The sequence below is a fragment of the Terrapene carolina genome, unplaced genomic scaffold (genome assembly GCF_002925995.2).
Source record: "Terrapene carolina triunguis isolate 2854851 unplaced genomic scaffold, T_m_triunguis-2.0 Scaffold85, whole genome shotgun sequence".
Lineage (NCBI taxonomy): Eukaryota > Metazoa > Chordata > Testudines > Emydidae > Terrapene > Terrapene triunguis.
This window is the reverse complement of record NW_020664436.1, coordinates 62,519,470-62,546,463: the sequence shown is the minus strand read 5'-3', so window position 1 is coordinate 62,546,463 and position 26,994 is coordinate 62,519,470. Positions and strand designations below refer to the sequence as shown.

The 26,994-nt window shown below is 38.0% G+C and overlaps 2 protein-coding genes across 4 annotated transcripts in view; one reads left to right on the top strand and one right to left on the bottom strand.

Annotated features, from left to right (window-relative positions):
• The window catches only part of CEP85L (centrosomal protein 85 like), a 201,623-nt gene that overhangs the window by 62,764 nt on the left and 111,865 nt on the right, over positions 1–26,994 (bottom strand). For both annotated transcript variants that reach the window (XM_026649846.2, XM_024205368.3), the window contains exon 3: positions 25,902–26,686. In XM_026649846.2, the coding sequence (XP_026505631.1) occupies positions 25,902–26,612 (711 nt within the window). In that variant the 5' untranslated portion in view covers positions 26,613–26,686. The remainder of the gene's footprint in view (positions 1–25,901; positions 26,687–26,994) is intronic.
• PLN (phospholamban) lies at positions 2,611–12,775 on the top strand. 2 transcript variants are annotated; one of them, XM_024205370.1, is made up of 3 exons: positions 2,611–2,704; positions 4,347–4,418; positions 12,257–12,775. In XM_024205370.1, the coding sequence occupies exon 3, from the start codon at positions 12,382–12,384 to the stop codon at positions 12,538–12,540; it is 159 nt and encodes a 52-aa protein (XP_024061138.1). In that variant the 5' UTR covers positions 2,611–2,704; positions 4,347–4,418; positions 12,257–12,381; the 3' UTR covers positions 12,541–12,775. The 2 variants fall into 2 exon arrangements, with proteins under 2 accessions (XP_024061138.1, XP_024061139.1); XM_024205371.1 differs by lacking the exon at positions 4,347–4,418.

The following is a 26,994-nucleotide window of genomic DNA, read 5'->3' as shown; positions in this document are numbered from 1 at the left end:
CACACAAAAGACAAAATAACCTCAATGAAATTGTTATTATTAGTTAAATAAGGAGCTGCTACACCAAGTGTAAAATGCTTGTGCTCTTTGGATATTATCCCAAAAAGCAACCGGATCTCTAAATACAAGAACACAAACATGCTCTGGTGGTGGATTTCTAATCCTACTGGAGATAGTCCAGATCATCTCCATTTAAGGTCATGCAAGCAGCAGCTGCACATTTTTGTTCCCAAGAAGAAAATGAAGCACGCCAAAGCCTCCAACATGTATTCCTTTTTTAAACCTTTTCTTTTCTAATGTCCCAAATTAGTTCATTTGTAGCTGAGCAACTTGTAATATATACACAGAAGAGTTAATCAGAAAAATGCAGTATGCATTTAAGTACAATTTGTGGATTTACTGCGCTAGTATGTCAACAGGAAGCATGTTAGATATTTTAAAAAGACTACACAGATAACTGAGCCCCCTCTTCCAGGTTTCATATGTCAGAAAAGGAGATTTCAGACTAAAGTTTAACAAAGTTCTATAGCAACAACTTGTCAAACCTAAGACCAATTTGTCTACAATCAGTATGATCGACACAAGATTCACAGTGGATATACTCATAGCATTCACTTAGTCTGAATCTGTACTTCTTATTCAGATATTTTAAATGGTTCTGGAGTAGAGAGTCCTAAAATGGTTTTAGAAATACACAGAAGAGATTCATTAAATTCCTTTGAAGGCACTGTTTAATTGTTTGTACTATTCTCTCATTTATTTCCTGGTCATAAATTAAACACAATAAAAAAAGTATCAGATTTTAATAAATTAGATGAAACTACTCGATTGAAGGCAATTTTTTCCTTCCCAACATGTCACAATACTATATATGAAAAAAAAAAATCCTTATGAAGTGTACACAGACACACCCCTAAAGTGGCAGTAACAGACCAATGCATCAAAAATCAAAGACAAGTTAAAAGTCTGGGAATGAATAAATGCAAAACACTGCTTTTGCTATGCCCATCTGTACAAGGGATGGACATAAATTACAGTTAATGGTATTCTGGGTGTTGTAGTTAAACACTAATGATTTTAACAGGGGACATTTCACTTTAAAGTGAGAAGTGAAGCAGCTGACTAAGTTAAAGAAAGTACTTTTGCTAAAAGTGGTACATTTTATCTCAAGTAAGAGAACAGCGCCATAATGTACCCATCAATGGTAAATGAACTTTTTGCAGGACTACATCCTGTGATAAATATAGGATGCTTTCTTTATAAAGGGCAAATACATTTCTCCTGAGATGTCAGAGATCCATAATACTAACATTGTCACAACAAGTGAATTATGAGGCCTTATGCACAAGTAAAGAATCACCACCATTCACTGAGGAGACATTCAATTAACTTTCAATTGAAACATGTAACCTTAAATTTTCTGTTCCTGATACTAAAGGGCAATAGAAAACTGCCAGATTTACTGTATTAGAATAAAAGCTTTAAGCTCTGGTTATGTTAAAGTTATTGTAACAGTTTCACAGGCCCTACCTTCACTTAACTAAGAGTAAAGTCTAAGAGAAGCTCATCATAACAGTGCAAAAAAAGTATTTTAATGCAAGCACTATATTTTTAAAAAATGCTGCAAGACAGAATCCTTCTCTCAGCACATTATTGTGTGTCTGGTTTGTGTTCTCTGTCTATTTAACCTGCACGGTTTATAGAGCAGGGAGCATATCTTCCTCTGTTTACTATAGTGCCAAATACAATATCAGTGCTTTCTTATAAAAAATGATCATATCTGACCACAATATAATTTGGTTTGAGGTAAAGGGCAAGAGAAGTAACTATTTTAAGCATATGCGGAGATTTAAAAGCCTCTCAGTTTATCTGGGGCAAAATCCTGCCCCACATCTAGTCTGTGGGTGTGGAGATCCTGAAATGAAGCACAAACTGCATCAGTTCCTCTGTGGTGGGGAAGGAAAGTTTTCGAGAACACAACAGGGATACTCATACTGTGACGTAAAGAGGATAGTGATCAGGTGTATAACACCACTAAAAGCTATACACACCACATACCTTAGTAAACACTTTTTAACAAACGAAAATGGTTCAAAGCTTGTGAAGATGCTCAAGACCCAGAAGGGGGGGAAAAAAAAAAAAAAAGATAATTTATATGAAAGCAAAATATTCAAAGGGGGATTTTTATTATGGGAAAATATTTGTCATTGTTGTAGCAAATTCACCATTTTGAAGAATTGTCTAGAGTTTTCTTAATTAATCACAATTTTATATAAGTTACTAAAAATACTACATATTTGCATGCAGCCTCATCTCCATGTTTCCAAACACTGGATCATATCACTGCTCAAGTTCTTCAGTTCATGGCCATGCAGACTGCTTTCCTCCTGTCCACTTTCTTAAAGAATGTGGCAAAAACAACAACAAAAAACCCATTTCCTCAGTGCTAACATTACTGCTATAATGAGTTTAGATGAGCAACTGCCCTGTATTAGAAGGCCGTGTTGTAACCAATCACAACTTCTGAATTCCTGCATGACATCATGAGCCCTGCCTCAAACTTTTGTTATTTTTTCCTCCACCTTCTTCAATTGTTCCTACAAACTTGGTGACAGACTCAGACAAGTTGCCAGAGAAGTCCAGACAAAGTTTCCCACAGCTCAGAACACATTATCTTATAACTCACTAATAATCATCAGCAGAGGTAAGGGATCTCTTCTTATTACAATTATATTTTAGTTTTCCAAACTAAACCACTCTATGCAAAATGAGCAGCCTGTATTATAAATGCTTATTTAAAATAAAACCCAACCCTTACAGCTGCTTTTTTTTTTTTTTTTTTTTTTTTTTTTTTTTTTTTTTTTTTTTTTTAAAGTGGAGAGATTTTAGGCATTACTGTTCCAAGCCAAAAAATAGTGCAATGGAAAAAATAAGGACGGTAGTTTTGTTTTTAAAAATCATCAGCTTCTTCTTTTTAATATGAAGCTATGTTTTCCTTGGGGAATGGATTAAGCAAACATCACCACCCCACCAGAAGTCTTAATGATTTCTCCCACACCTCGACTCAGGTTTTTGTTAGCAGTTGTTGCTTTTGTTTTAAAACAAACCAAATTTTTCTGTTCTCATTAAAAAGTAACTTTTAATTCAAGAGTTTACATTACTGTTTTTTGGTTTTGAGGTTTCTACTTTTAGTTTAGTTGCCCACTAGCAACCCAAATTAAGGAAAGTTCACCTTCCTAGTCTTAAATCAGAAAAACTGATTCACTTATAGCACATTTTTAGAAGAGACATTTTTTAAATTAACATATGATATATATATATAGACCCCTATTTTGATTATAAAGAAGGGTTAAAATGCTGATCTTTAATAATTTTGCAGTATTCAAATTTTAATGTAAAATACTATGTTTCAGTTCTGAAATCTTTTTAAGGCTTCTTTTTTTTTCTGATGGCCAATATAACCTGAACTTAAAACCTTTTTTATGATAATAACTTCTGAATCCATTAGTTTCATTGAAATACAATGGCACAAAAGATTCTTAATAACTAGCAGGAAAATACAACTAAGAGTCTCAATATCAAAAGTAATTTTTATAAATAAGATATCCTTCTCATCCATCATTCATAAAAGTGTTTGGGCACTGTACAAAACAAGAACAAAACAAAAACCACATGAAAAAGTTTTAGCTGTTTAAAATCTGACCCTATTTTATAAAGAAAATATAGAGCAAAAATACATTTTATTAATTAAAGAAAGGAAATGAATAAATAAAGGATATGTCTGGTAAACAGGAACATTTCTTTTTCACTTCTTACGTTTGTTTTTGTATTTTCATGTTAATTTATTTTGTTGAGAAATCCAAGGATCCATGCATGACTGCATGAGTCTAGGAATCTGATAAGAATTTTCCTAAATAAGAGGGAGAAATCTATTTTTTTTTTTTTTTAAGAAGAAGTCAGGAGACTACAAAACACAAAAATAGACTCAGTACATTCTAAACCTATATCTGTTCTCAGAGTAGCACTGTATTTCTATCGATATATACCTATATATGTATGTTTACATTTTAAGATAAGATCCATGAATACCAGAGTTCTACTGTATATTTTGTATTTAAAAGTATATTCTCCCAACACTCTTGGGAGTGCCTGCATGCAATTCCATTAACATTACTGAGAGTTGTGTGCAATGTATTCATCAAGAATTTACCCAGATATTTGTACTTGGACACATCATCCATGTGCAAACAGGGAACTGTTTGAACTCTATTCCTGAAACACTTTGATGTTCATATGGTGAACTTTGCAGCATATAACTAGTTGAAGACTATGTAATTCTGTTATAGGAGTTGTTTCCAGAAGGAAGCAGTAGTACTTCTCATTTTGCCTGCAAGAGGCATTTGTCTCGGGACATTTAGGTAACAACATTTTATTTTCCTTTTAAATGTTTTTATTTAAAACCAAATATTTTGTCTTTTCATACAAAGATAGGGATTTGCTCACACTAAGTACAGTAATTATATTTAAGAAACCAACAAGGAATTTGAGTTATTATACTGTGTATAACACACACACACACAGAACTATAGCACTTAGCTGCCCTGGTATTATTAGACTCTTTATAAAAATAGATCCATGGCTATATCAGGTGAGATTCTTGTCTGATGTAAATGAATATAGCTCCACTGGCTTCAATGGAGTTATGCTAATTTACATTAGGTTAGAATGTGGCTCATCATCTATACATAATCTCAATAGCTTGCACGGTTAATAACCCATTTTGTAGCTGTCCAAGAATGCTGAGTAACAACAAAAGCATTGGTGATATAAATGAAAAAAAAATGTTTTTAAACAGATGTAAAATATTACATTTGACTTACAGTTAACAGCAACGATCTGCCTTTTTGGTTTAATTGTCTGATTCCTTATTAATATTTAGAGACAGTTTTGTAAATACTGTACTGCAGAAGGGAAAATTAATGAGTGTTTCATAGATGTCTAGAGACAAATTATATCCTATGTAGTACATCATTGGTCTAAAATTCATTACTTTAGATGCTTTAGAACAGAAGAACGGCCCTACTGGGGCAGACCAAAGATCCATCTAGCCCAGTATCCTGTCTTCCGACAGTGGTCATTGCCAGGTGTCCCAGAGGGAATGAACAGAACAGGTAATCATCATCAAGTGATCCATCCTCTGTCGCTCATTCCCAGCTTCTGGCAAACAGAAGCTAGGGACACCATCCCTGTCCATCCTAGCTAATAGCCATTGATGGACCTATCCTCCATGAACTTATCTAGTTCTTTTTGAACCCTGTTATGGTCTTGACCCTCACAACATCCTCTGGCAAGGAGTTCCAATGGAACTTTATTTCTTTTTCTGCAGGAAAGCTATAGAACTTCCTCAATGTAGTATTACCGGTAAACATGAAGCTCATTAAGATGGGCCCATAATTACAGAGGGCAAAAATGTGCTTATTCCTGTACTTTTTAGAACATAAGTAAGTGACAAATGCACCAAACACATCCACATAGGAATAATCAAAACACCTTTGTTTTGCTTGTTTTTAATGGCATTTGATCAAACAATAAATGTATGCCAGTTGAGGACCGAGCTTTGGAAAGCAGGGTCAGGGATATATGTATGCTTTTGGGGATTTGTCCACAAATCAAATCACTTTTTACCCACTTGAACTCACCCCTTGCTCCATCCCAACACCATTCTTTTTAAGAAGATTATGAAAGAAAAAATTGTTTCTCATTGCTTTATCTTTGCCTCAATTCTATTTTCACTTACTTGCTTTCTATTTCTGTTATCTATTATTAGTACTACAGTAGCAATTAGAACCCCAATTGAGATTGGAGACCCATTGTACTAGATGCTGTACACGCACACATTAAGAGAGAGAGCTCCATTCCCAAAGATCTTATAGTCTAAACAGACAAGTCAAACAAACAAATTGGAAAAAGCAAGTGGTATTATTCCCCGGTTTTTAAGATTGGGAATTGATATATAGAGAGATTGAGTGACTTGCCCAAGATCACACAGGAAGTCTATGGCAGAGCTAGGAATTTAACTCAGATTTGAGTTAACCACAAAACCATTCTAATGGCTCAATATATATAGCAAGATCATTACTAATTTTATTAGATCATGATCGGTATTACCATACGAGACATGTTGGGTGACTTTCAGAAACAAGAATCTAAGCTATGTATGCACAACTAGAACTGTTGCAGTCACTGAGTGAGTAATTAGGCACATATTATATATCTATATCTGTTAGGTATTTATAGGACCCAATCAGTGTAATATTTAGACACTCTAGCCTATGTTGGTCCTCAGTAACCTATGATTTAGGAAGAGGCTCTATCTCATTGATTTTGCTGCCGTTCTTGTTTCAGAGGTAAAATAGCTATCAAACAGAATAAGTGGGGGGAGGGGAGAATTCCCTGTGCCCCTGAAAATGGCCAACGAAATAGCTGAACTTAGCCCATTTTATGACATCTTAACCACTGAATCCATTAGTCTGATTTAAATGCCATTGCACAAAAGATTCTTAATACCAGACAGGAAAATTCAGTTAAGATCCTCAAATATCATCATCAGAAGACTTATATATATATATATATATATATATCACACACACACACACACACACACACACACACTAAGTATCCCCCTCATCCATCATTAAATCAAAGTGTATGGACAACATTCAACAAAAAGCAACCCCAAGCAATTTTAAAATTTGGTCCTTGCTATTTCTGGCAAAATGGACTCCCTCTACCTTTCATGAACTGTTTTCTGTACTCCAGCTTCAGTTCATCTCTTCTTGTTTCTTTACACCCTTGTTTGCCCTTGTTTCTCTTTCCCTCTCTGTTCATGTTTGGCCCCTTCATCCCTTTGATCTCCTGCTCCATTTCTCCTTTCCTGTCCCCATACTCTATTTCTGTGTTCCATTTCCCCCTACCATGACATCTATTTTGGTCTAGTCTCCATCCTTCACACAGTTCTATCCATTCTCTTCCCCCAATTCAGCTTCCCTTGTTTGATGTTCAGGTTGCTCCCATCAGATGACTGTCCCACTCGTGGTGTGGAAACAACTTATTGTACCCACAGTGCTAGTCCTTTCCTACAGTGGGCTGCTTTGATCAGAACTCTTCTCTAGCTGAAACACTTGAATCAGAGAATAAGAAAGAATCCCAACCAGAGGCTCTACAATACAGTGGTACAGGAAAGCTCCTATGCTGTGGGTGGATATACAGACATTCAGCTAGTGACCAAAGAAACAGTGGACCATTGGCAAAGCATTGTTCCACTTCAGAAAATTGCTAGATGCCATTATGAGCCTCTCTAGCACCACACCACCTATGATCTAGTCCTGTTTTTTTATGAACACTTGTTTTATTGAACTAACTGGAGCATAAACAGTAGACAGAGGCCCTCTAGTGGTCTAATGAGTTAATGTTCCCTCTTCTTCCTAGACTGAAAAAAAGGAGACTTCAGAGGACATAGAAGGTTCTCAAAATTAAATGAATCAATACAGTCACTGGCTCAAAAAGGAGGTTACATATGCTGGGATTAGACATATTTTTAAGGAACTATAAATAGAGCAAAATCCTCCTGTCAGGGAGGGAAAACAACAGGAAAATCCTTTGCATTGCCTACAGATTTCTGTGCATGAGCAGAGTAGCAAATTGTACTCTCCAGCTTCCTCTTGGATCTGCACGTGGCACATCTAACTGATCAGGGGCTCCAGATCTACACCCCCACAGCTAATGTTCAGTGTTTAATCCTAGATACTTGACTAGCTCTTCTTTTGCTTTTGGTATGAGGTGGCGAGTTTCCACTGTCAAATACAAACCGTGACCTTTTAGTTCTTCCTCACCTGAATTTATAGAGAGCATCTCATCTCAACTAGGATTAATGGGATTTCATGTAGGAAGACCAGAGGAACAACAATTAATCCAAAAGTATGTTGTATGCTGGATTATTTTAGATAATAGCTTCCAAAAATATACATAAGCCACAGATCACACAACTGACTAGCATTTTTGCTCTGTGGTACTGACGGTCACTAAATTGTTCACTTTCAAAAGGAAGCAACTAGGATTACTGCTTTTTGTACCATGCTACCAAAATGAAATTACTGTGAAATACTTCATTATCTACTGTTCATTTCCTGTGCCTGTCTTACTATTCCATGCCACAAGTTAGTTTGGTTACATGGGAAGATAATAAATCATGCATGTCAAATCCCTTTTATTTCACTGATCTAACTACCACATTTAGTAAACATGACAGGAAATGGGTAAGCCGTGTCTAAAATCACGGTTTCCAATGGAGCCAAATTTATCCTGTGTGACCCAAGTGAAGTGAATATACTTATACCTGGAATGAATTTGGCCTACAGGTTTCAACTTTGTTCACTACGATTTTGAACTTTGTTCACATACCTCCTCTCAGTATGAAGGGTACCCAGAAACGGATAAAAATAACCACACATAATCACTACAATAATTACTTGTCAGCTAGGAGCCCAACAGTGACGATCTGTTGAACCACTGTAAGAGAACAACTGTAAAGTAACCTTAACATACGGACATGTACGATCAGCAATTTGGCCTTTTACCTAAACAATGAAGTGTGCACAATGTCTTCCAGAAGAATGAACACAGCCATTCAATGATGGAGCCAAAGATTTGTTTCTTGGGCAACGCAGGACAGTACTGCATCTGAACACAATAGTACTTGGCACATAAGATCTCAAATATAATTTGCCTTCCTGTTGAAGCTCCCACTTTTGGCTTCTGAGATACATTTTTGTGTGTGTGTGTGTGTGTGTGTGTGCGCAAGGTTTCATCATGGTGTTGACCTAAAATATTAGCACCAGTGATCTAAACTTGGGCATTTCTATGCTGTTATGATATACAGCAAGAATAGGCCTTCATTTTAATTAAATGATTCTTCATGATAGAATATTGGACTGTACCTTTTGACCATGTTTGTTATCCACACACAGCTGTGTTACTGAGTCTATTTCTCTTTATGCACACCGAGGGAAGATTAACAAGCAAGATATGCATTTGCTAGCTGAAACCAAGCACCTTATAGCGAAACACATATTGAAGTGTAGACATATAGATCTACATGTAGATCAGAAAACCTCTCCCAAACAGAGACATATTAGGTAGGGAGAAGACAAGAGCACTCAAAATTGCTTCTGAAACCCTGCTGGTGCTTCTTTAAGAACTTCACATAGGTCCTCTAGCACATCAACACTAATTACTGAATTCTGAACTCCCTACATCTTGTTCTTCCAGAGCATTAAAAATACGAATCCTTTAAACACAAAGGTACATATTTTCATTTATGCCACTATCTCACTTTAAGGATCCTTTACACAGCCAGAGTGTTATATGAGAATCAAGCCCAATGACTATTTAACTAACATTTCCTCTCTCCTTCCAAAGGTTTAAAAAAACAAAACAAAACAAAAAAAACCATTAACATTTTTTAATATGACTTACTAAATGATGGGCCTTCTCTGAATTGTGGTCGCCATTAAATAATGGCACAGCAGGTTGTGATGAAGTAATTCCCAGCAAATATGGTTGTCTGAAGTGTCAACCTTATGCACTGCTTGAACAAACTTGTTTGTGTCCGTATAAACACGTTAGTGCTTGAACTAGCATACCTCCTCTGGAACAGAATAAACATTTTAGTGTCTCTTAGCCCCTATTAGGCTAGGCGAATGGATAAACTTTCAGTCAAGTCATCTGAGAATTCTTGCACGTCTGTCTTGCTTTTACTGCACTTACACAAGAGAGACACAAACCAGACAAATAACTGAATAGAATATGCTGGGCAAGCACTTTAAGTGTTTATGCTATACCTGCTTTCATTTATCTAGAGTCAAACTAAGCTGAAAAATTAAAGTGGCAACTAAAAATAAGCTCTTGATGTCATATACTGTACTAAAATTGTAGAATCTAATTTTAGGAAAAGATGTCACCACATTCAACCAACCAAAGCTATTAATATATCTATGTGCAATCTGACTTTTAAGTCAGTTTTTGAAATGCTATAGCAGTCTTTGATGCTGAAAACAGATCCTGGTCACAGCATACAATAGTAGTGGATATGAACTAACAGCCCCTTATCCTCCTCTCCTGTGGACAGATTTTTGAGAAGAGGAAAAAAGATAGGTTGAAAGTTTTCATGAAGTTCACTGTATGATATTTCTTATGAATCCTTTTAGCCAGACTGGCAAGCAAATTTATGGATCTGGAGTCTGGATGTGTAATGGAAGCCTCCTTGTGCTGCTCTCCATCCACCCCCTTTTACAGTCAGGATGGTTCACACAGCAGTTATAATGCCATTTGTGGGATGGCCACTGCTAAGGATTGGTCTCCCCCCAGTCTATATGGATGCAGTGGCAGGAGTCTATATATCTTAAAATATAGCTGTTATCAATAAACTTATTTGGGTCATGAGCAGAGAAAGTATATCTGCCATATAGAGAGACAAGGCAGGTGAGGTAATATCTTTTATTGGACCAACTTCAGTTGGTGAGAGAGACAAGCTTTCAAGCTACACAGAGCCCTTCTTATACTCCCAGCATCACAGCAAAATGCATGGTGGAACCGATTGTTTAGCAAAGAGGTTCTCAAACTGGGGGTTGGGACCCCTCAGGGGGTTGTGAGGCTATTATGTGTGGGGTCGTGAGCTGTCAGCTTCCACCCAAACCTCACTTTGCCTCCAGCATTTATAATGGTGTTAAATATATTAAAAAGTGTTTTTAATTTATAAGGGGGGGGGGGTCGCACTCAGAAGCTTGCTATGTGAAAGGGGTCACCAGTACAAAAAAGTTTGAGAATCACTGTTTTAGCATAAGTAGTTAGCAGGCTTGAATGGTCCCTTACAATATCTGGTAACTGCTTATGCTAAACACTATGTCCCACCTGGCATTGTATTGTGACCTTGGGAGGACCTTTCCCAGAGCTGAAGAAGAGCTGTGTGCAGCTTCAAATCTTGTCTCTCTCACCAACAGAAGTTGGTCCAATAAAAGCGATTACCTCACCCACCTTGTCTCTGTAATATCCTTGGACCGACACGGCTACAGCTACACTGCATACATAAAGATATATGGAATATAAACATCGAGGGGCAAATTCTCCCCTAGGAGAAAAATTTATGGTGAATAAACGTATTTACCCAAGGGCAGCTTGAGGTTACCATCATGATCTTCAATTATTTGTATTCTTGTTGGGCCTAGCAGCCCCAGCCATGGATCGAGCCCTCGTTGTTCTGGGTTCTGAACAGACACCTAACAAAAGGACAGCCCCTTGCCCGGAAGAGCTTACAGCATGTTTTGGGGGCTTATTTTTTTAAAACTCAATATAACTTGCATTCCTGAAAGTACTGCATACCGATCTTCTCTTTATTTCTTATAAAAAGCACTTCAAGCAACACTGTATCTATCGCTAACAAATTAAAAAGTTATATTTTCCCATGCATTTATTGCAGCACCACCCCTCTGCCTTTGGGCATGACATTTTTAGTGCACGTTAGTACTTTCAGAGAAGAAAAGTCTCATGTCTCAGACTGCCCGTCCTTCAAGATCATTTTACTAGAAATTTCCCATATCAATGATACATATTAGACGCTGCCACAGCATTTGCTTACACATGAAATTCTTTCTACTTGGAAAGGAAATGCATTAGCAAGACTAGTTTTTCCACTCCCCCTCAAAAATGAGGCACTGAGAAGTTAAATGATTTGTCCAAGGTCACATAAGTAGTCAGTGACACAGCCAGAAAAAGAATCAGAATTTCCTGACTCCATGTCCTGTGGGTTTTATCCACAAGACCATCCTGCCTCCTAATTGGCCAGAACCAACTGCAACTGAAGACAGGGGGAGTCTTTCCATAGACTCTGAAGGAAATCAGATTAGGCCCTACTGGACTAATTCTGAGAAGTGCTGAACATCCACAAGTCCCATTTCATAAAGGGCCTCCACCTCAGTTTTGCAGGCACTCAATAACTCACTCATAAGGTTGCATGTGCAATTCCACTGTCTTATCTGTCTTGAAAATCATTTTTTTAAGTGAAAATAATGTGTAGCACACTGTGGAAAGTAACTTCACTTTTTCTTTCAGGCACTATTATAACATGAATACAATCTGCACATGCACTGATCAAAACACTTTACTTTTGTGTTTCTAACTCTTCACTTTCCTGCTTTCCCAGCTCCACACAGATTCTCTAAACCAAAATCTGAAGATAATAACCACTTTGCACTGTTCCTGACAACTTCTGTTTTTTACCTGCACTTCTTCTAAAACCTGACTTGTGCTCTCTGCTTTCCTGTTGCCATGGAGAAGGTCCAGCACATAACCCGCTCTGCCATGAGGAGAGCCTCAACTATTGAGGTGAACCCACAAACACGCCAAAAGCTCCAGGAGCTCTTTATAAATTTTTGTCTTATTTTAATATGCCTCTTGCTTATCTGTATCCTTGTGATGCTTCTCTGAAGTTCCACAGAATCTTTGCTTCCCATTGCACTATCCTATAAGAAAGCCACACCAAAAGGGAAAAAAAGAACTAAACAAGAAACTCCCAAGGCAAGAATACCCATGTGAGCAGGTCGAGCAGTTGGACTAAAACAGTCTCGTCAACCACTGCACCATTTTCGGACTAGCCATTGTAAACACATTAAAAAGCACTTCTGTACTGAACAGTGATTTAAAGCCTACTGGTACAAAGCTGTCCATGAGCTAACTTGTTTGTTCACCTTGCTAAGAGGCATCTCATGTGAATATGGTAAATTTGTGCCTTTTTCATGGAAGTAAGAAAGGGCATTAATTGTGTTACTCAATTAGTGTTTCAGCCAAGTGAACCACAATATTAAAAACAACCACCTCACTCTTTTGGGCCTGCATGCTTTAAAATTTCACTGTAAATCTTTTTAGATATTGGATATATGTATATTAATATCTCATAGAAGCTCAGATCAATCCAAAATGATGCACAGGCACATTTAGATTTGACTGTATTCCAGAAAATTTTCTGTTCCACTTCAAGATGCTACAACGTTACACTGTTAATTGAAATTATTCAACTTGCTCTAATAGTTTATGACTAGAATCCTGAAAAATGAAGTAGAAGCTATTTTAAAGAAACCTTTTCCCAGATATAAATTGTCTTTTTCTTTTTTCCTATTTAAGGAAGAGGTTTAGGACTGATTAATGGGAAGAAAAGTAATGCCAAAACTTCAATTCTGTCTGGTATCTTTTCACATGACTTGTGACTCAGTTTTAAAAAGATACGTCTATTGAAACAAACAGGCATTTGCAGAGAAAAAGTTTTAATTTGTTTTTCAAGGTATATCAAGAACCAACCACCCTGGTAAGAGAACAGTATTCACTCATTGCGTTCAATTGGCTAACTGGATGTTAAAAGGATGTTAGAAGCCAAAAGTGTGCCTTGAGTAGGCTTGCCAATTGTCTAATCACACAAACCCACACACCCCTGCCCCGCCCCTTCTCCGAGGCCCCGTCCCGCTCACTCCATTTCCCCACTCTCTCTGTCACTCGCTCTCCCCCACCCTCACTCACTTTCACTGGGCTGGGGCAGGGAGTTGGGATGTGGGAGGGGATGCAGGCTCTGGGCTGAGGCCGAGGGTTTTGGAGTGTGGAAGGGAGCTCCGGGATGAGCCTGGGGCAGGAGGTTGGGGTGCAGGGTGCAACCTCTGGGAGGGAGTTTGGGTGCAGGAAGGGGCTCAGGCATGTGGCAGGGGATGGGGGGGGGTGCAAGCTCCAGCCAGGCAGCGCTTACCTCGGGCAGCTCCCAGGCGGCGGCTCAGTGGGGCTAAGGCAGGCTCCCTGCTTGCCCTGGCCCCGCGCCACTCCCGAAAGTGTCCAGCATGTCCCTGTGGCCCCAGGGGAGGGCAGGGGTCTCCGCGCACTGCCCGCGCCCCGAGCGCCAACTCCACACCTCCCATTGGTCGTGAAGTGTGGCCAATGGGAGCGACAGGAGTGGAGCCTGCCTGAGCCCTGCTGCACCACCGACCGGGATCTGCCTGGAGGTAAACAAGGTCAAGGGGTCCGCACACTGGCCCCTCTGTGCGCTGCTCCCGGAAGTGGCCAGCACGTCCCTGCCGCCCCTCCACGCACTGCCTCTGCCTGCCGGCACCGCTCCCATTGGCCACCATTCCTGACCAATGGGAGCTGTGGAGTTGGAGCTCGGGGCATGGGCAGCACACAGAAACCCTTCCCGCCCCCGCAGGATCATGCCGGCCACTTCCAGGAGCAGCGTGGGGCCAGGGCAGGCAGGGAGCCTGCATTATCCCCCCTGTGCCGCCGGACTTTTAGCACCTAAAATCTCCCGGTTTGGCTTCTACTTTGGAGATAGAGCCTTGACCGGGAGACTCCCAGCCAAACCAGGAGGGTTGGCAACCCTAGCCTTGAGATCTCAAGATCCTTTTGTTTTACATAGCTTTAGCAACAGATTATTATCTACCACACTTTACATATACCATAATTTGCACTAAGAAATGCGATTTACTTTACATTAGGAAAAGTAAATACAGGAAATTCAGCATTTATCTATGTCAGACTTGCTTTTTTATTTGGTATAATAAAGTAAAAGGTTTGGGTTTTTTTATTCTGCAGTCAGGTCATTCCCATTATTCTAACCAAACTTACCCAAGCTGGATACAGTACAAGGAAAAATACTGCTTTTCTTTTAAAGATAACTCACTGCTTATCCAAACCCTTTCTATTTGAGGCAGCTCATCAAGATAGTATTTGAATCAAATTCACCTTCTAGTGAGATCAAGGTGGTCAGAAATAGGTCAGAAAAACACAACATAGGCCTGCTCCCAGCTAGCTGATGACTAGGGATGTGTTTCTAATGTGATTGTCTAGAACAGTGGTCGGCAACCTTTCAGAAGTGGTGTGCCGAGTCTTCATTTATTCACTCTAATTTACGGTCTCATGTGCCAGTAATACATTTTAACGTTTTTAGAAGGTCTCTTTTTATAAGTCTATAATATATAACTAAACTATTGTTGTATGTAAAGTAAATAAGGTTTTTAAAATGTTTAAGAAGCTTTATTTAAAATTAAATTAAAATGCAGAGCCCCCCGGACCGGTAGCCAGGACCCGGGCAGTGTGAGTGCCACTGAAAATCAGCTTGCGTGCCGCCTTCGGCACGCATGCCATAGGTTGCCTACCCCTGGTCTAGAATGAAAAGCTACCCATTTGTCATTATGTTGTATATTTTCTACCATGCCTTTTCCCAGGGAAGGTATATTTTGCAGGCATCAAGAACAAAATAAAGCAGTGGTTCTCAAAGTGGTCCATGGATCATGGCAGTCTATGGAGCTCTTGCTAATGGTCTGCAGAGAGCTGGCAGTTTATACAGTGCTAGCTCTTCTTGTTTCCAGCAGCCAAACACACAAATATTTTCCCAGTACCAGTTTTGCAAAGGGACATTGTGCGATTGCAAAGGAGGTGGCCCACACTATCCTGGATAGGAAGGGAAGCAGTTTGCACAATTACCTATTAATAAATAGGTCACACAATAAAAAAGTTTGAGAACTTCTGAATTAGAGAATTTATTGATCTCTCAAGAGCAAAACCTTCAATTGAAGTCTATTTGATTCAGCAAGACTTTGAAATACTGAAGTTAAATATCAGTTTCATACTGAAAGTCACTAGAAATTGACAAGGATTATTATGGATTAGATTACAGTTCCCCTCCCCACTTTTTGCCTATCTTTAAATACTGCTGGAATAGATCTTCTGAATAAAAGGGTGGAAAAACAAGAATCTAGGGTACCAGACAAAAAGCATTCATTTTTCAAGGGCTCTATTCTACTGTATTCTGTGTGTGCAACTTCTATTTGATGTCAAAGGGAGTTTCATGCAAACACCAAAGGAGAATAATTTGCCCCAGGAATTAAGGTTATAAGAGCACGGGTTGATGACAGTGAAAATATGAGAAGACAAAGAGAATGATGAACTAGCCAAATATTTGGTGTGGTGGAAGCCACCATACCCATATTAAGGTGATGCCCTACCTAGGTAAAGCAGATAGACACATAGGGCAGCAGAAGGATAGAATAACTACAGGCAATAAAAAGATAGCTACTATACATTGGCCAATTCAGGCACTGATGGATTTTACTATCCTTCAACTCGCTTTGTTTTGAAAGACAGTAGTTAATACTGCCTCTTGCATCTCAAGCACATATTAGAATCCTGAATGCATCATTGAAGACTGGTAAAATAATCCCTGTTTCAAAAGGTTTTTATAAATACTAAGTTCACATAAAACATGTGTGTCCCCTCAGCCTAGTCCCTCTGTTATAACCAAGCATGAATGCCTTATTTTTAGTGAAATTGTAAATGTAGTGGAGTACAGTTTGAAACAAATACCCTTATAATTCTTGTTTGCAAAAACTGTTACTGTTATTTAAAAATGGTTTATTGGAATGTCTAGGTAGAATTTCAATTAATTTAAAAACAAAGATGTGCTATCACATACAATTTAATGTGACTATAAGAATATTATTCATAATTACAATGTTTAAGTGATCTCATGATCTATTCCACATCTTTCAATCCTGCCCCACAAACTCATGAGGGGATTCTAGTAACTGTACAATAACTATTTAAAAGATCTGCCGGCAACATGTTGGGATGTCCCTGAAGAAGAAGTGGGAAAAGCCAAAGCTACAAGCCTTTTTAAATGTTTTTGGATATAGGGTTTCCAGTTTTAATTTGCCTTGGTAGGATTTAAATATATTAAAAATACCCAACATTTAACATTACTGAAAAAATTCATGAAAACTGTTAGGCCCTCAAGAGGAACCCATGCATTCTGGGAACTCCTTGTTGGAATAATAGGCTTCAGAGGAATCAGTTGTTTATATTAGAAGGCAAACCCTGGTACAAATAGAATTTTCCTCATACAAATGAAACTGAGTCAAAAAACCTTAAACAAGAAAAAATTAATTTAAGAAACTGGAAACACTATTAGCATTTTGCAACAATGTAAGTCTATAGTGTATACTATATGATTACATTTGTGTCTTGGGATTCTGTTGATATGAAGAAAACAGGATAACATTTCTATCATACTTTATACCGTAAATATCAGTGGAATCCAAAGATAAATAAAACCTTTTTGCAAATTTGGGTACATAATATTCTTTGTATAGTTATCTGATCTTTAAAATAAGCATTTTATTGTACTTCTATTTATTAAAAATCAACATTTGAAGATAAAATATTAATACAAAAGTAAAGAATGTTCAAATGCACTCCAGTTTAGAAAGAAGAGTTAATTTTAACTACTTATATAAAGTCATGTGAAAGAACTAAGCAATGTAAAGTTTTTTGATTCTTTGTAGTGCTGTTTGTTTTGACTAGTGCTATTTGCTTACTTTATTATGCCTAAATGGATTTTAAGTAGATTTAATTCACTCAGTGTATACAGGCAATCTAGTGAGTTTAAACTACACTACAGTTCACTCTTTTTATAAGAATAAATATTCCAAATATCTTAGGTGGCTTTGGATTTGGGAAGTTTTCATTTCTGTATTCAATCAATTGCCGTTGCTTTACTGCACTACCTAATTTGTTTCTAGTTTATCTTACATATAAATAAGGAGAAAAAAAAACTATAGCAATAATCTTGGATCAGGCCTTCAAAAAAAAAATGAAAATTCAAGATTCAGTAACTCCTAACTCTAGCATGACTCCACTATAGTCAGCAGAAGTTCCATCCCAGGAAAGAATTTAGTCAGGATCGGAATTATGCTTTTTTAAAAAACTATTTAGGAAGACTCCCTGTTTACCGTCTTTAGGCCAGATCATCAGCTGGTGTAAACTGATGTTACCATTTTACACCTGCTGAAGGTCTGACCCATTTCAGCATTATCTGTTCTGCTCAGAGCAAGTCTAAAACATGAAGCAGTTAAACGTTGGATAGTTAAAAAGGGCACCAGTACATTCACCTTTTCTATGCTAGTTCTGCCAGTGGCTACTGTTGCCACCAGGGGAGTCATCAATGGGAAATCTTAGGGGTGGGGGGAGCTAATGTGGAAAAGGTCTAAATGACACTGTTCTTGCAAAGGTGCATAATCACCACTGTCTCACAATGCGGAATAATCCACAGTGCATAGGTATCTGGTGTAAGCCAGGCTCCACCTACTTGTGGATGTACCAGTATGCACATAGCTATTTACACACACACTTAATTTGGCCTGTGGCATGTTGGTGCCAGATTCTGATATTCGTATTCTCATTAAATAGTACTAGGGTGACCAGATGTCCTGTTTTTAAAGGGACAGTCTCGTTTTTTTAGGACTTTCTTATATAGGCACCTATTACTCCCCACCCTCTGTCCCGTTTTTTCACAGCTGATATCTGGTCATCCTAAATAGTACTTATGAGACTAGCTCTTAATTTAGAAAATGTTTGTAAATGGTCTGAGAAACAATAACCATATTTCTATGTGGTGTTTTGTATCTTCAGTCTGCCCCACCCCTAAAATTTGTAATGGAATTTCACATTTTTAAAAATGTCATGATACTTTAGCAATGCTGTAGGTAGTAGTGGGACTCTATAGATAAATAAATAAATCAAAAGCTTGTGATTAAAACCAGTAAATTAAAATGCATTTCTTGGGGGCAGAGGAAGGTACGTCAACATATTTTTATGCCCATAGTGCAAAAACAAAATATAATGGCATATGTATAGAGACTTTTGTCAAGATCAGTGTTCTCATTAAGAATCACCTAAGGTATTTTTAATGGTTTAAATGAGGCTCAAACATTTCTTTTTAATATCCGGACCATAACTCTTAGACAGACTTTATTTTATAAAAATCAGATATGCTATTTTTAAAAAGGTACAAAAAAGCCAAAAAAGGTACTAGTTTTATGTATTTGACAACCGTAAACAATCCCTCCTCCCCTCCCCCCCGCTCCACCCCCCTCACCCTCCCCCCCCCCAAAAAAACTGGCTTGCTATCTAAATGAAGTTTTGGCAGCATTTTACATAGTGTTGAGCAGTCCTATCTGTTTATGTTTTGTTTTTACAATTGCTAAGTTATTAAATTTTTAAATAAACTATTGCGTATATGTTTATTAAAAGCAGTAAAGATGTAGCCTGTGCCAACTCAAACTAGGCTCTTAATAAGGCTTTTGCAAGGTTGCAATAAATCTTACATAACACATCGTTGGCAAAAATAAGAGGGTGTTGCTCGCTGTGCCACACAATGCTGAAAACCTTAGAAGGGAAGGAAATTTCCTATTTGCAAAGATGCATTTGACCCATGTTAGGAAATGTTACACTTTTTGAAACTTTAGTGTTCTTCCAAAAAGTTTTAAGCTGCCAGTTTTTGAAATGTAATAGGTCTTAACGGAAGTTTCAGCCCTATTATTATTACCCGTACATTCCATAAGTGACCTTGACAAGAGCTTTGCCTGGAGAGCACCACCAGTTTTTTTGTTTTTAAATAAAATTGCTACATAATCCCCATTTCTTTTACTATGGAGCTGTTCCTTAGAAGAGCAGTAGCAACATAGGAGATATCAGTAAGTCAAACAAGTTATCTTTCCAAACTAGCTGCTCTTCGCAGAAAGTAGAGGATTAACATTAGCTGTCATAAGAGTTTAAGTTATTAGTTATTGTGAACAAACAATTTTCTCTTAGGTGGCAGAAACTGAGGACAGGTAGAAAACTGAGAACAGGATGAAATACATGCGAATCCCAATTTCTTACTACTGCAACTGAACCAGCAGCAGCTACAATCAAGAATTCAGTTGCAAGCACAAGCGGTCAGACTAGTGCAGAGTATGGATCTTGCTAACAACAGAGGCCTCAACTTGCTACTCAATTTCTTGCTTATTGTTATGGTTCTGGTGCTCATGTTTATCCTTGTGAAACTTATGTGAATCTCCTTGAGGTTCTGCTTTTTTTGCAATGATAACTTAACACAACATGTAAAGATTGCATAAACTAGAGAAGTGTCTATAAAGTATATGAATATTACATGCTCATGTATCTACTCTACAGCAAAATATCTTAAAAGCAAAACAATCAACATACTTGCCAAAGGCTAAGAGGAGTGTATAGTTCCATGCTGGCGACAAAAGGACACTGTATCTAAGCATACACAGTACTCTTGCCACTGGTATAATAAACCGATTACTTGTATTTAAACAACTAAGAATCAAAGGCAGAAGTCTTCTAGGAGTACAATCTCTGCAAAGAGGATAACAGAAATAACAAAAATGGAATCTTCATAGAGCGGCCTCTCTGAAGAAAACTGAAACACAGGCCTGAAAAGGACAAGAGAGATGCCTAAAGCTGATTGATGGCAAGTATCAGATTACGTATGGAAAAGAAAAACAAAAATGTTGTTGTGGCTATTCAAAAGCAAATCTCACCATCTGGTTACAGGATTTGTCATGCGTGCTCAAATATAAAAAATTATTAACTGCAGCTTTTTAAAAGGCGTACCATCCACTGCAGCATTTGAAGGGGGAAAAAAAACAAACAAACAAAAAAAAAGCCACACCTCAGCAAGCAGTTCTATTATGCATCAGTATTGAAAGAATTTCACCAATCACCAGCTGTTAAGCTTAACATTTTGAGCAGTAACAAGGTAATATAAAATAGAGAACGCTATCAAGTCTCACTCTACTTCAGTCTCTCTGAAGTTTGCTGAAAGTCTCACGCAATAGGAGATGGGACGGCCTGGATACTTACAATTAAAGCTTTTCACTGTTGTCTACGAATGAAGTATGTGCAATAAATATCTAAACAGCCTTTCCAAAAATCAAAAAGACATATATAGCAACAAGCTGTAAAGTCAATAGCTATTCTATGTTGATACACTATTGTCAATTTCTGTATCGATTGTCAATGTATGTTTCAAAGAGGAAAAGTTACCCAGCTACTTCATTATAAGCACTTTATCACATTTTGTTTGATATTTTGGAGGATATTCTGCTTTTATAAAATGTCTGTACATTCATATACAAGGGATCTAAATTATAGCAATGGGTTCGTTTAATGTTTTGATTAACCCTTTTAGAGCCTCACTGAGTAGGCATATTACCACAATATGAAGTATACCAAATCCAAACATACAAACTAATCCAAAGCCCACTGCAGTCAAAAGGAACGACCATGCTATAATTTTCTAACATGCCTATTCACAGATATGCTGCATATATCGCTTTAGAATGTACTGTGTATATATAAACAACTATAGCTATCTAAGAGTTTGTATCAAAAGAGACAATTTGAAAAAAAGGAAAAACGGTGACTCTATGGATTGTATTTATATTTCACTTTTTATCCCAAATCACTTTACAAACAAAGCATACAAGAATCTCACCACCCTCCACTAATGCGTAGCTACCTTTGGGGAGGAATGAAACAACTGTTTATCAACCAAGCAGTGACACTACACAAGTTTGAGACAGATAGTAAAACATACAGCTTTAACTAGACAGAATATAAATTTGTATGAGCTACTGGGAGTAATATGTCTTCTGCAGCAAACAGAGGCATAATATTTTTACTGATCAAAAATGGTCAAGACTGGATTTACACATCAACCATCAGCACGTATTGAAAACCAGTCCCACATACTTATTGTATTAAGATGAACCCCTAGTTGTCAAATCCCAAGACCACCTACTTCACAATGAACAGAATATAAAAAGCAACTTCAGTGAGTCACAACAATGAATATTAATTAAACTAAAAGTGACTGCAGTTTTTAGCATGAAAAATTCTCTGAAAATACCATTTAATTAAAAATGAATTTTTCTGTGGGGAAATGTTGATTTTGAGAAAAGATTTCAATTTTTTGATCAGGTGGGACCAAAGTAAAAATATTATGAGTTGACATTTCAAAATGAAACTATTTCTTCATTTCAAAATGTCAATTTGAAGAGAATGGTATCATTTCAACATGTCAGATTGTTTTGCTCATAAATGTAGACATTTAGTTGAATATTTCCAATTCACAAGTTGAAATATTTTGATTTACAAAATGTTTTGATATTTTGACTTTCCCTTCTGATTTGGAATGCAAACTAATTTTGAATTGTCTAAATTTTCCAAGAGATGAAAAATCTCATCTCCCGACCAGCTCTAATATTAACCTATGCATGCTTTAAACAGAGAGGAGGGCTAAGCACCTCGTTAATGGCAAAAAGACAAATTAAGGGGAAAGCCAGACTACTAAGTAACTTCCATCCAGCACAGATGTAGCCTCCCAGATGAACTAGTGCAGTATACTAAACTCAAGTGTAATCGCAGTATGAAACAAAACAAAAAACACACACAAAGAGAGCATGATACAATGAGAGCACTGGGGGTGGCGGTAGGATGTGTGGTGAGGACATGGGCCTGGCATCAGCACAGGGCCAGCTTCAATCCACATAGCCGCCCTGGGGCCAGTCCCAGTTTACTCAAGGTAGTGAGACCCCGCCCAGGAAATGGTGGGGAAAGGGGGCTCCACTCATCATCCAAACCCAGCTGCTCAGATTGGGGAGAAGGCCAGCATGAGCCAGCACCCGACGCTGCCCCCTTTAGTGTCTGGAGAACCAACCCCTCCCCAGAGTTCCCTTTGGGCCGCTGTAGCTCTGACCTCTTCGTGCTGTGATGTGGCCAGGAATGGTAGCACCATGATGCAGGACTCAGCCTACGGAGCTGCATGTGGTTTCTTGTGCAAAGGAGCAAACATGGCTCCTCCAGTTATTCCTGCAGGATGTTTCTGCATCCTTGGTTTCAAGATTTCTGTGGGTTCAACTGAACCCATGAACCCCTGCTAAAGCCACCCTGGCTTCCACCTATTATAACAATACTAGAGTCAGATGCAAGTCAGGGTAGTCTAAAGAAGCCTCTTTTCACCAAGTATACAAACATACTGTATATTAAAAGAGAAGGAAGATGTTCTTCCAAAGACACCTAGTACATAGGACTAATACACAGGTTTGCAACCTGCTGAAACATTTCTTACTGTATGTTCTCCTGCAGTTTTCAAGACAAAGTATTTTCATTTTAAATCTTATTTCTAGTGCTGCTGTATAGCATTCAGCTCTATATCAACAGTATCAAGGTTTGAGAAACTACTATTCACAAATACTCATAGTCAAACCTTTCACAGCCTTAAGGGGCACATTTCTTCATGCCAAATTTTATACCCGGCTTCCAGTTAAATCAATGGGAGCCTTGGTCATGCATCTGAGGCTAAAATTTTGCCCTAAAAGGTGCCTAATCCTGCAGCACTTTCCTGTGGAAAAAGTTACCTAAAAATGGGATTTCTGTGTGCTGGAACATTAGGCATAAGTAGGGAATAACTAAGCGTAATGCCTGATGGCATGGGAATATAGTGTGGATCTTTCTAGCTCACTAAGAAAACGTTAACCTTATGTTTAAAAAAATATCTGCTTCTTGAAGGTCTGTTTATATCTTAGATTAAAGGATTTGATGAGAGACATGCCCTCAAAACAGCACATGTTGGTGAAGACAACCTCAAGAATGCTCCCATGATGTTACTGAGTATCAGAGAAACACTTAAAAGCTAGTAACCTCCCCTGAAATTTGTTTCACAACACATATGTGTAGATATTATAGCCTGAGGTGAACATTTTATAATCTCTTCAGAGTAATATGCATCTCCTTTGAAAATCTAATCTGTTGATCCACGTCACTTTTTTTTTTTTTTTTTAAACAGTTTCAATATAAAGATGCTTTCCACATAGCCTGAGGTTGAGTACAGAATGTGTTTAATAGACCAACTTTTCTGCACACATTTTCTGATGTAATGTTCAGGGCAAGTTATCATTGTTCTATTTACATTCTTAGTCAAAGATAAATTTGGTTATAATTTTGTGCTGTTTTCTTTAGTGTAGAAACAGCGTATGTGGGTTCTTTCTGCCTGCTCTAAAAATCACTGCATTTCAATCAGTACACATACTTCCAAGCAGATGGCACATTTCTTATTGCACTGTTAAAAGATTGTCACCATCAGCAAAAATGTTCTCTAGTGTCATGAAATGAAACTCCTTACTTTGAAAAGGAAAATAAGGTTTACCATCCTGTTATTGTATTGTACACAGTATCACTGCTTTACTATTTTTTTAATAAAACTAACTTTTAACAATATTTTTAATTTTTCATAAACAGTAGCAAATCAACTTCAGGAGATTCTGCTGTTTGGACAGTATTCAATATGTAAAATAGCATTACAAATAAATAAATTTTATTGCAGAAACATTTTAAGGTTGTTGCAATAAGATGATTTTAAAACAGCACCAAGTTCTCATTGAAATGTTAAAAGAAGGAAACTGTTCTCCCTCCTTCGAGCACTGCTACATTGCTTCTAAAAGGCTTTGAGCTATTGCAAACGCTCCCCTACCCACATTTCCCCATTCTTCAAGTGTTCCTCATGTGGCCACAACTCCAACCTCTCACTTGAAGGAGACCAGATAGAATTTGAAACGTGATCTATAGACATCACTCATTAATCAGCTGTATAAGTGCTTCTGCTGCTGTTAAGCAATGCTCCCACTGTACTCCAAACAACTGTGCACAGTTCCTCAGCATTCCCACCCTGTGCTAGCCACAAGTGTCAGAGTAAGGGCTGGTCTACACTTAGAGCAGTACAGCTGCACTGCTGTAGTGCTTAGTGAAGACACTACCTATGCTGATGGGAGAGCTTCTCCCATCGGCTTAGGTACTCCACTTCTCTGAGAGGTAGTAGCTATGCCGATGGGAGAAGCCCAACCAACATACATTTGTAGTGTAGACCAGGGCTGAGTAGCTCAGCAATCAAACGCTGGTCTCCTGCATGGCAGTTCAGAACACTTCCCCTAAAGCTACAGCCTGACATAGGGAACTGAATTTTTAAAGAATAGTTGGAGAGAAATGGACTCCAAAAAACTACAAAACTGAGAATTTAAAAGACAACAAAGTTGTAAACAAAATCTTGTCTTAGATTTGTTACAATCTTGAAAATCTGAAAAGCAGAAGCATCAGTGAGCTTAGCCAAAGAGATAACTATTGTTTGTGTTCCCTGTGCTCGTTCTGTCCTTGAACACAAATTATTCTGAGCTGTGTTGACATCAGTATTTGCAAACAGACATGCATATAAATGGATATATTTTGAAATAATAATTGTAATGTATGTAATGCTTTATTTTTGTTAAACAGTGTTAAATTTTCCCTTCACACAAAATAGAGGGGGACAATCTTGAATGCTTAAATTTTTTAGAAAAATAGAAGGGATTAGAAAGGGATAACATGTCAATATTAATAATCAGTGTGTGGCTTATAAATGAGGATATTATTAGGTACATTTATGAAGTAACCAATCTTGACATATGTGAGGGTCATTGTCTACTATGAATCTGTTTCAAATCAAAAGGAAATGGAGTTTCCTTATAAATCAGTTCAGATTATAAAGTCAATTCAAGCATATATCACACCATTTCAACGGAAGGTTCTCTTAAAAAGGACACAAAAATGTGACTAGATGTACCCTATATATTATACAATTGCAAAAAGTATAGATGCTGCTATCATATAGCTTGGGTAAATTGTCTGGTATAATTAAACCGCCAGCAGCTGTAAATTAACTGGAGCACACTTTTCTGGTACTCAGATAATAATGAAGCTCTAGTGCAGTCAGTTTTTCATTAAATTATACAAACAGCTTAAAAGTTTAAAAAAACCAACAATAGCACTGGGTGAGATAAGAATACTCTCCCCACCTGAAACATTTAATAAAAACATGCTCGATGCTGTGTCTCTTACTGCCCACCTGATGGCAGCAAACACCAAATTTCTATTCTTACCTGCATCGGGTGCTCATTTCCCCTTGTAAGATCTTCAAGCTGCTGCAGTTGCCAAGCTGCCAAACCATATGACTCCTCAGCAGTCCTACAGTCCAGAGGATTTGCATGCAACTGTTCTGTAAGCCACATCTGAGTCCTCACTGAGGGCTGAATGGGTACTCCGTTCATAGCCTGCTGTCCCAGTGTTGCATATTTGTGCCCAAAAGCCTCACAGCTGGCTGAGTTGGGCTTGCTTTCAGGTAAGGCACTGTAGGTCATGTCAAAGACATGTCTCCTATTTGAGGCGTCTGAAACACCAAAGTCTTCTTTGCTGCAACTTTCAAATTTGTATTTGCAATCCAGCGTAGAAGATCGTTTTTTCCCAGTTTCTTTGTCCTCAACTTTTAGCAACTCCATGCTATTATGCAAACAACTCGGCCCATTTGTTCTTAATTGTGGTGACATGGTCTTGTCTCTTCCTGATCTGTCAGTACTAGCCCTGGAGTCCCCTGAAAGGACACTTTCATCCTGACTGCAGCTATCTGGTGTGCTCAGTTTAGACAAGGATGACCATTTCCTTACAGGCCTCACATCCTTCATGTCAAGAGAGTGGTCCACTATGTCCAGATTTCGACTTCCTCCTGACCGTAAAAGGTTTGTACTCCATTGTGAGCAGTCAGACTTCAGAGCTTCCCTGTGTTTGGAAAGTGAAGAGCTGGCATTAGACGGCATCACATGGGCAGTGGGAATAGAGACCAATGATCGGCTGGGCTTAAACAAGGAAGTACCACTTGACGTTGAATGATCTAGGAAAAAGATTTATCAAGTAAATAAACGCAACACAAGCTCTGCCAGCAATACTGATCACATGTCAAACTCAGGACGAAATGCTAAAGCAGCAGGCATATCCTCTAGTAAATTCTTAATGGGACACAGTCATATTAAAAACACATTCCATGACACAGAGTTATTAGAACTGATAAATATGAAACCCATCAAAAATAACGTGTTTCCTTTCTGTGGATGTTGCACAGCTAGGACAATGAAAATGGTGTAGACTGGCCAGTTTCACTACTATTTTTTCTTTTGGGTTGCCAATGTTGCAGGGGAATGT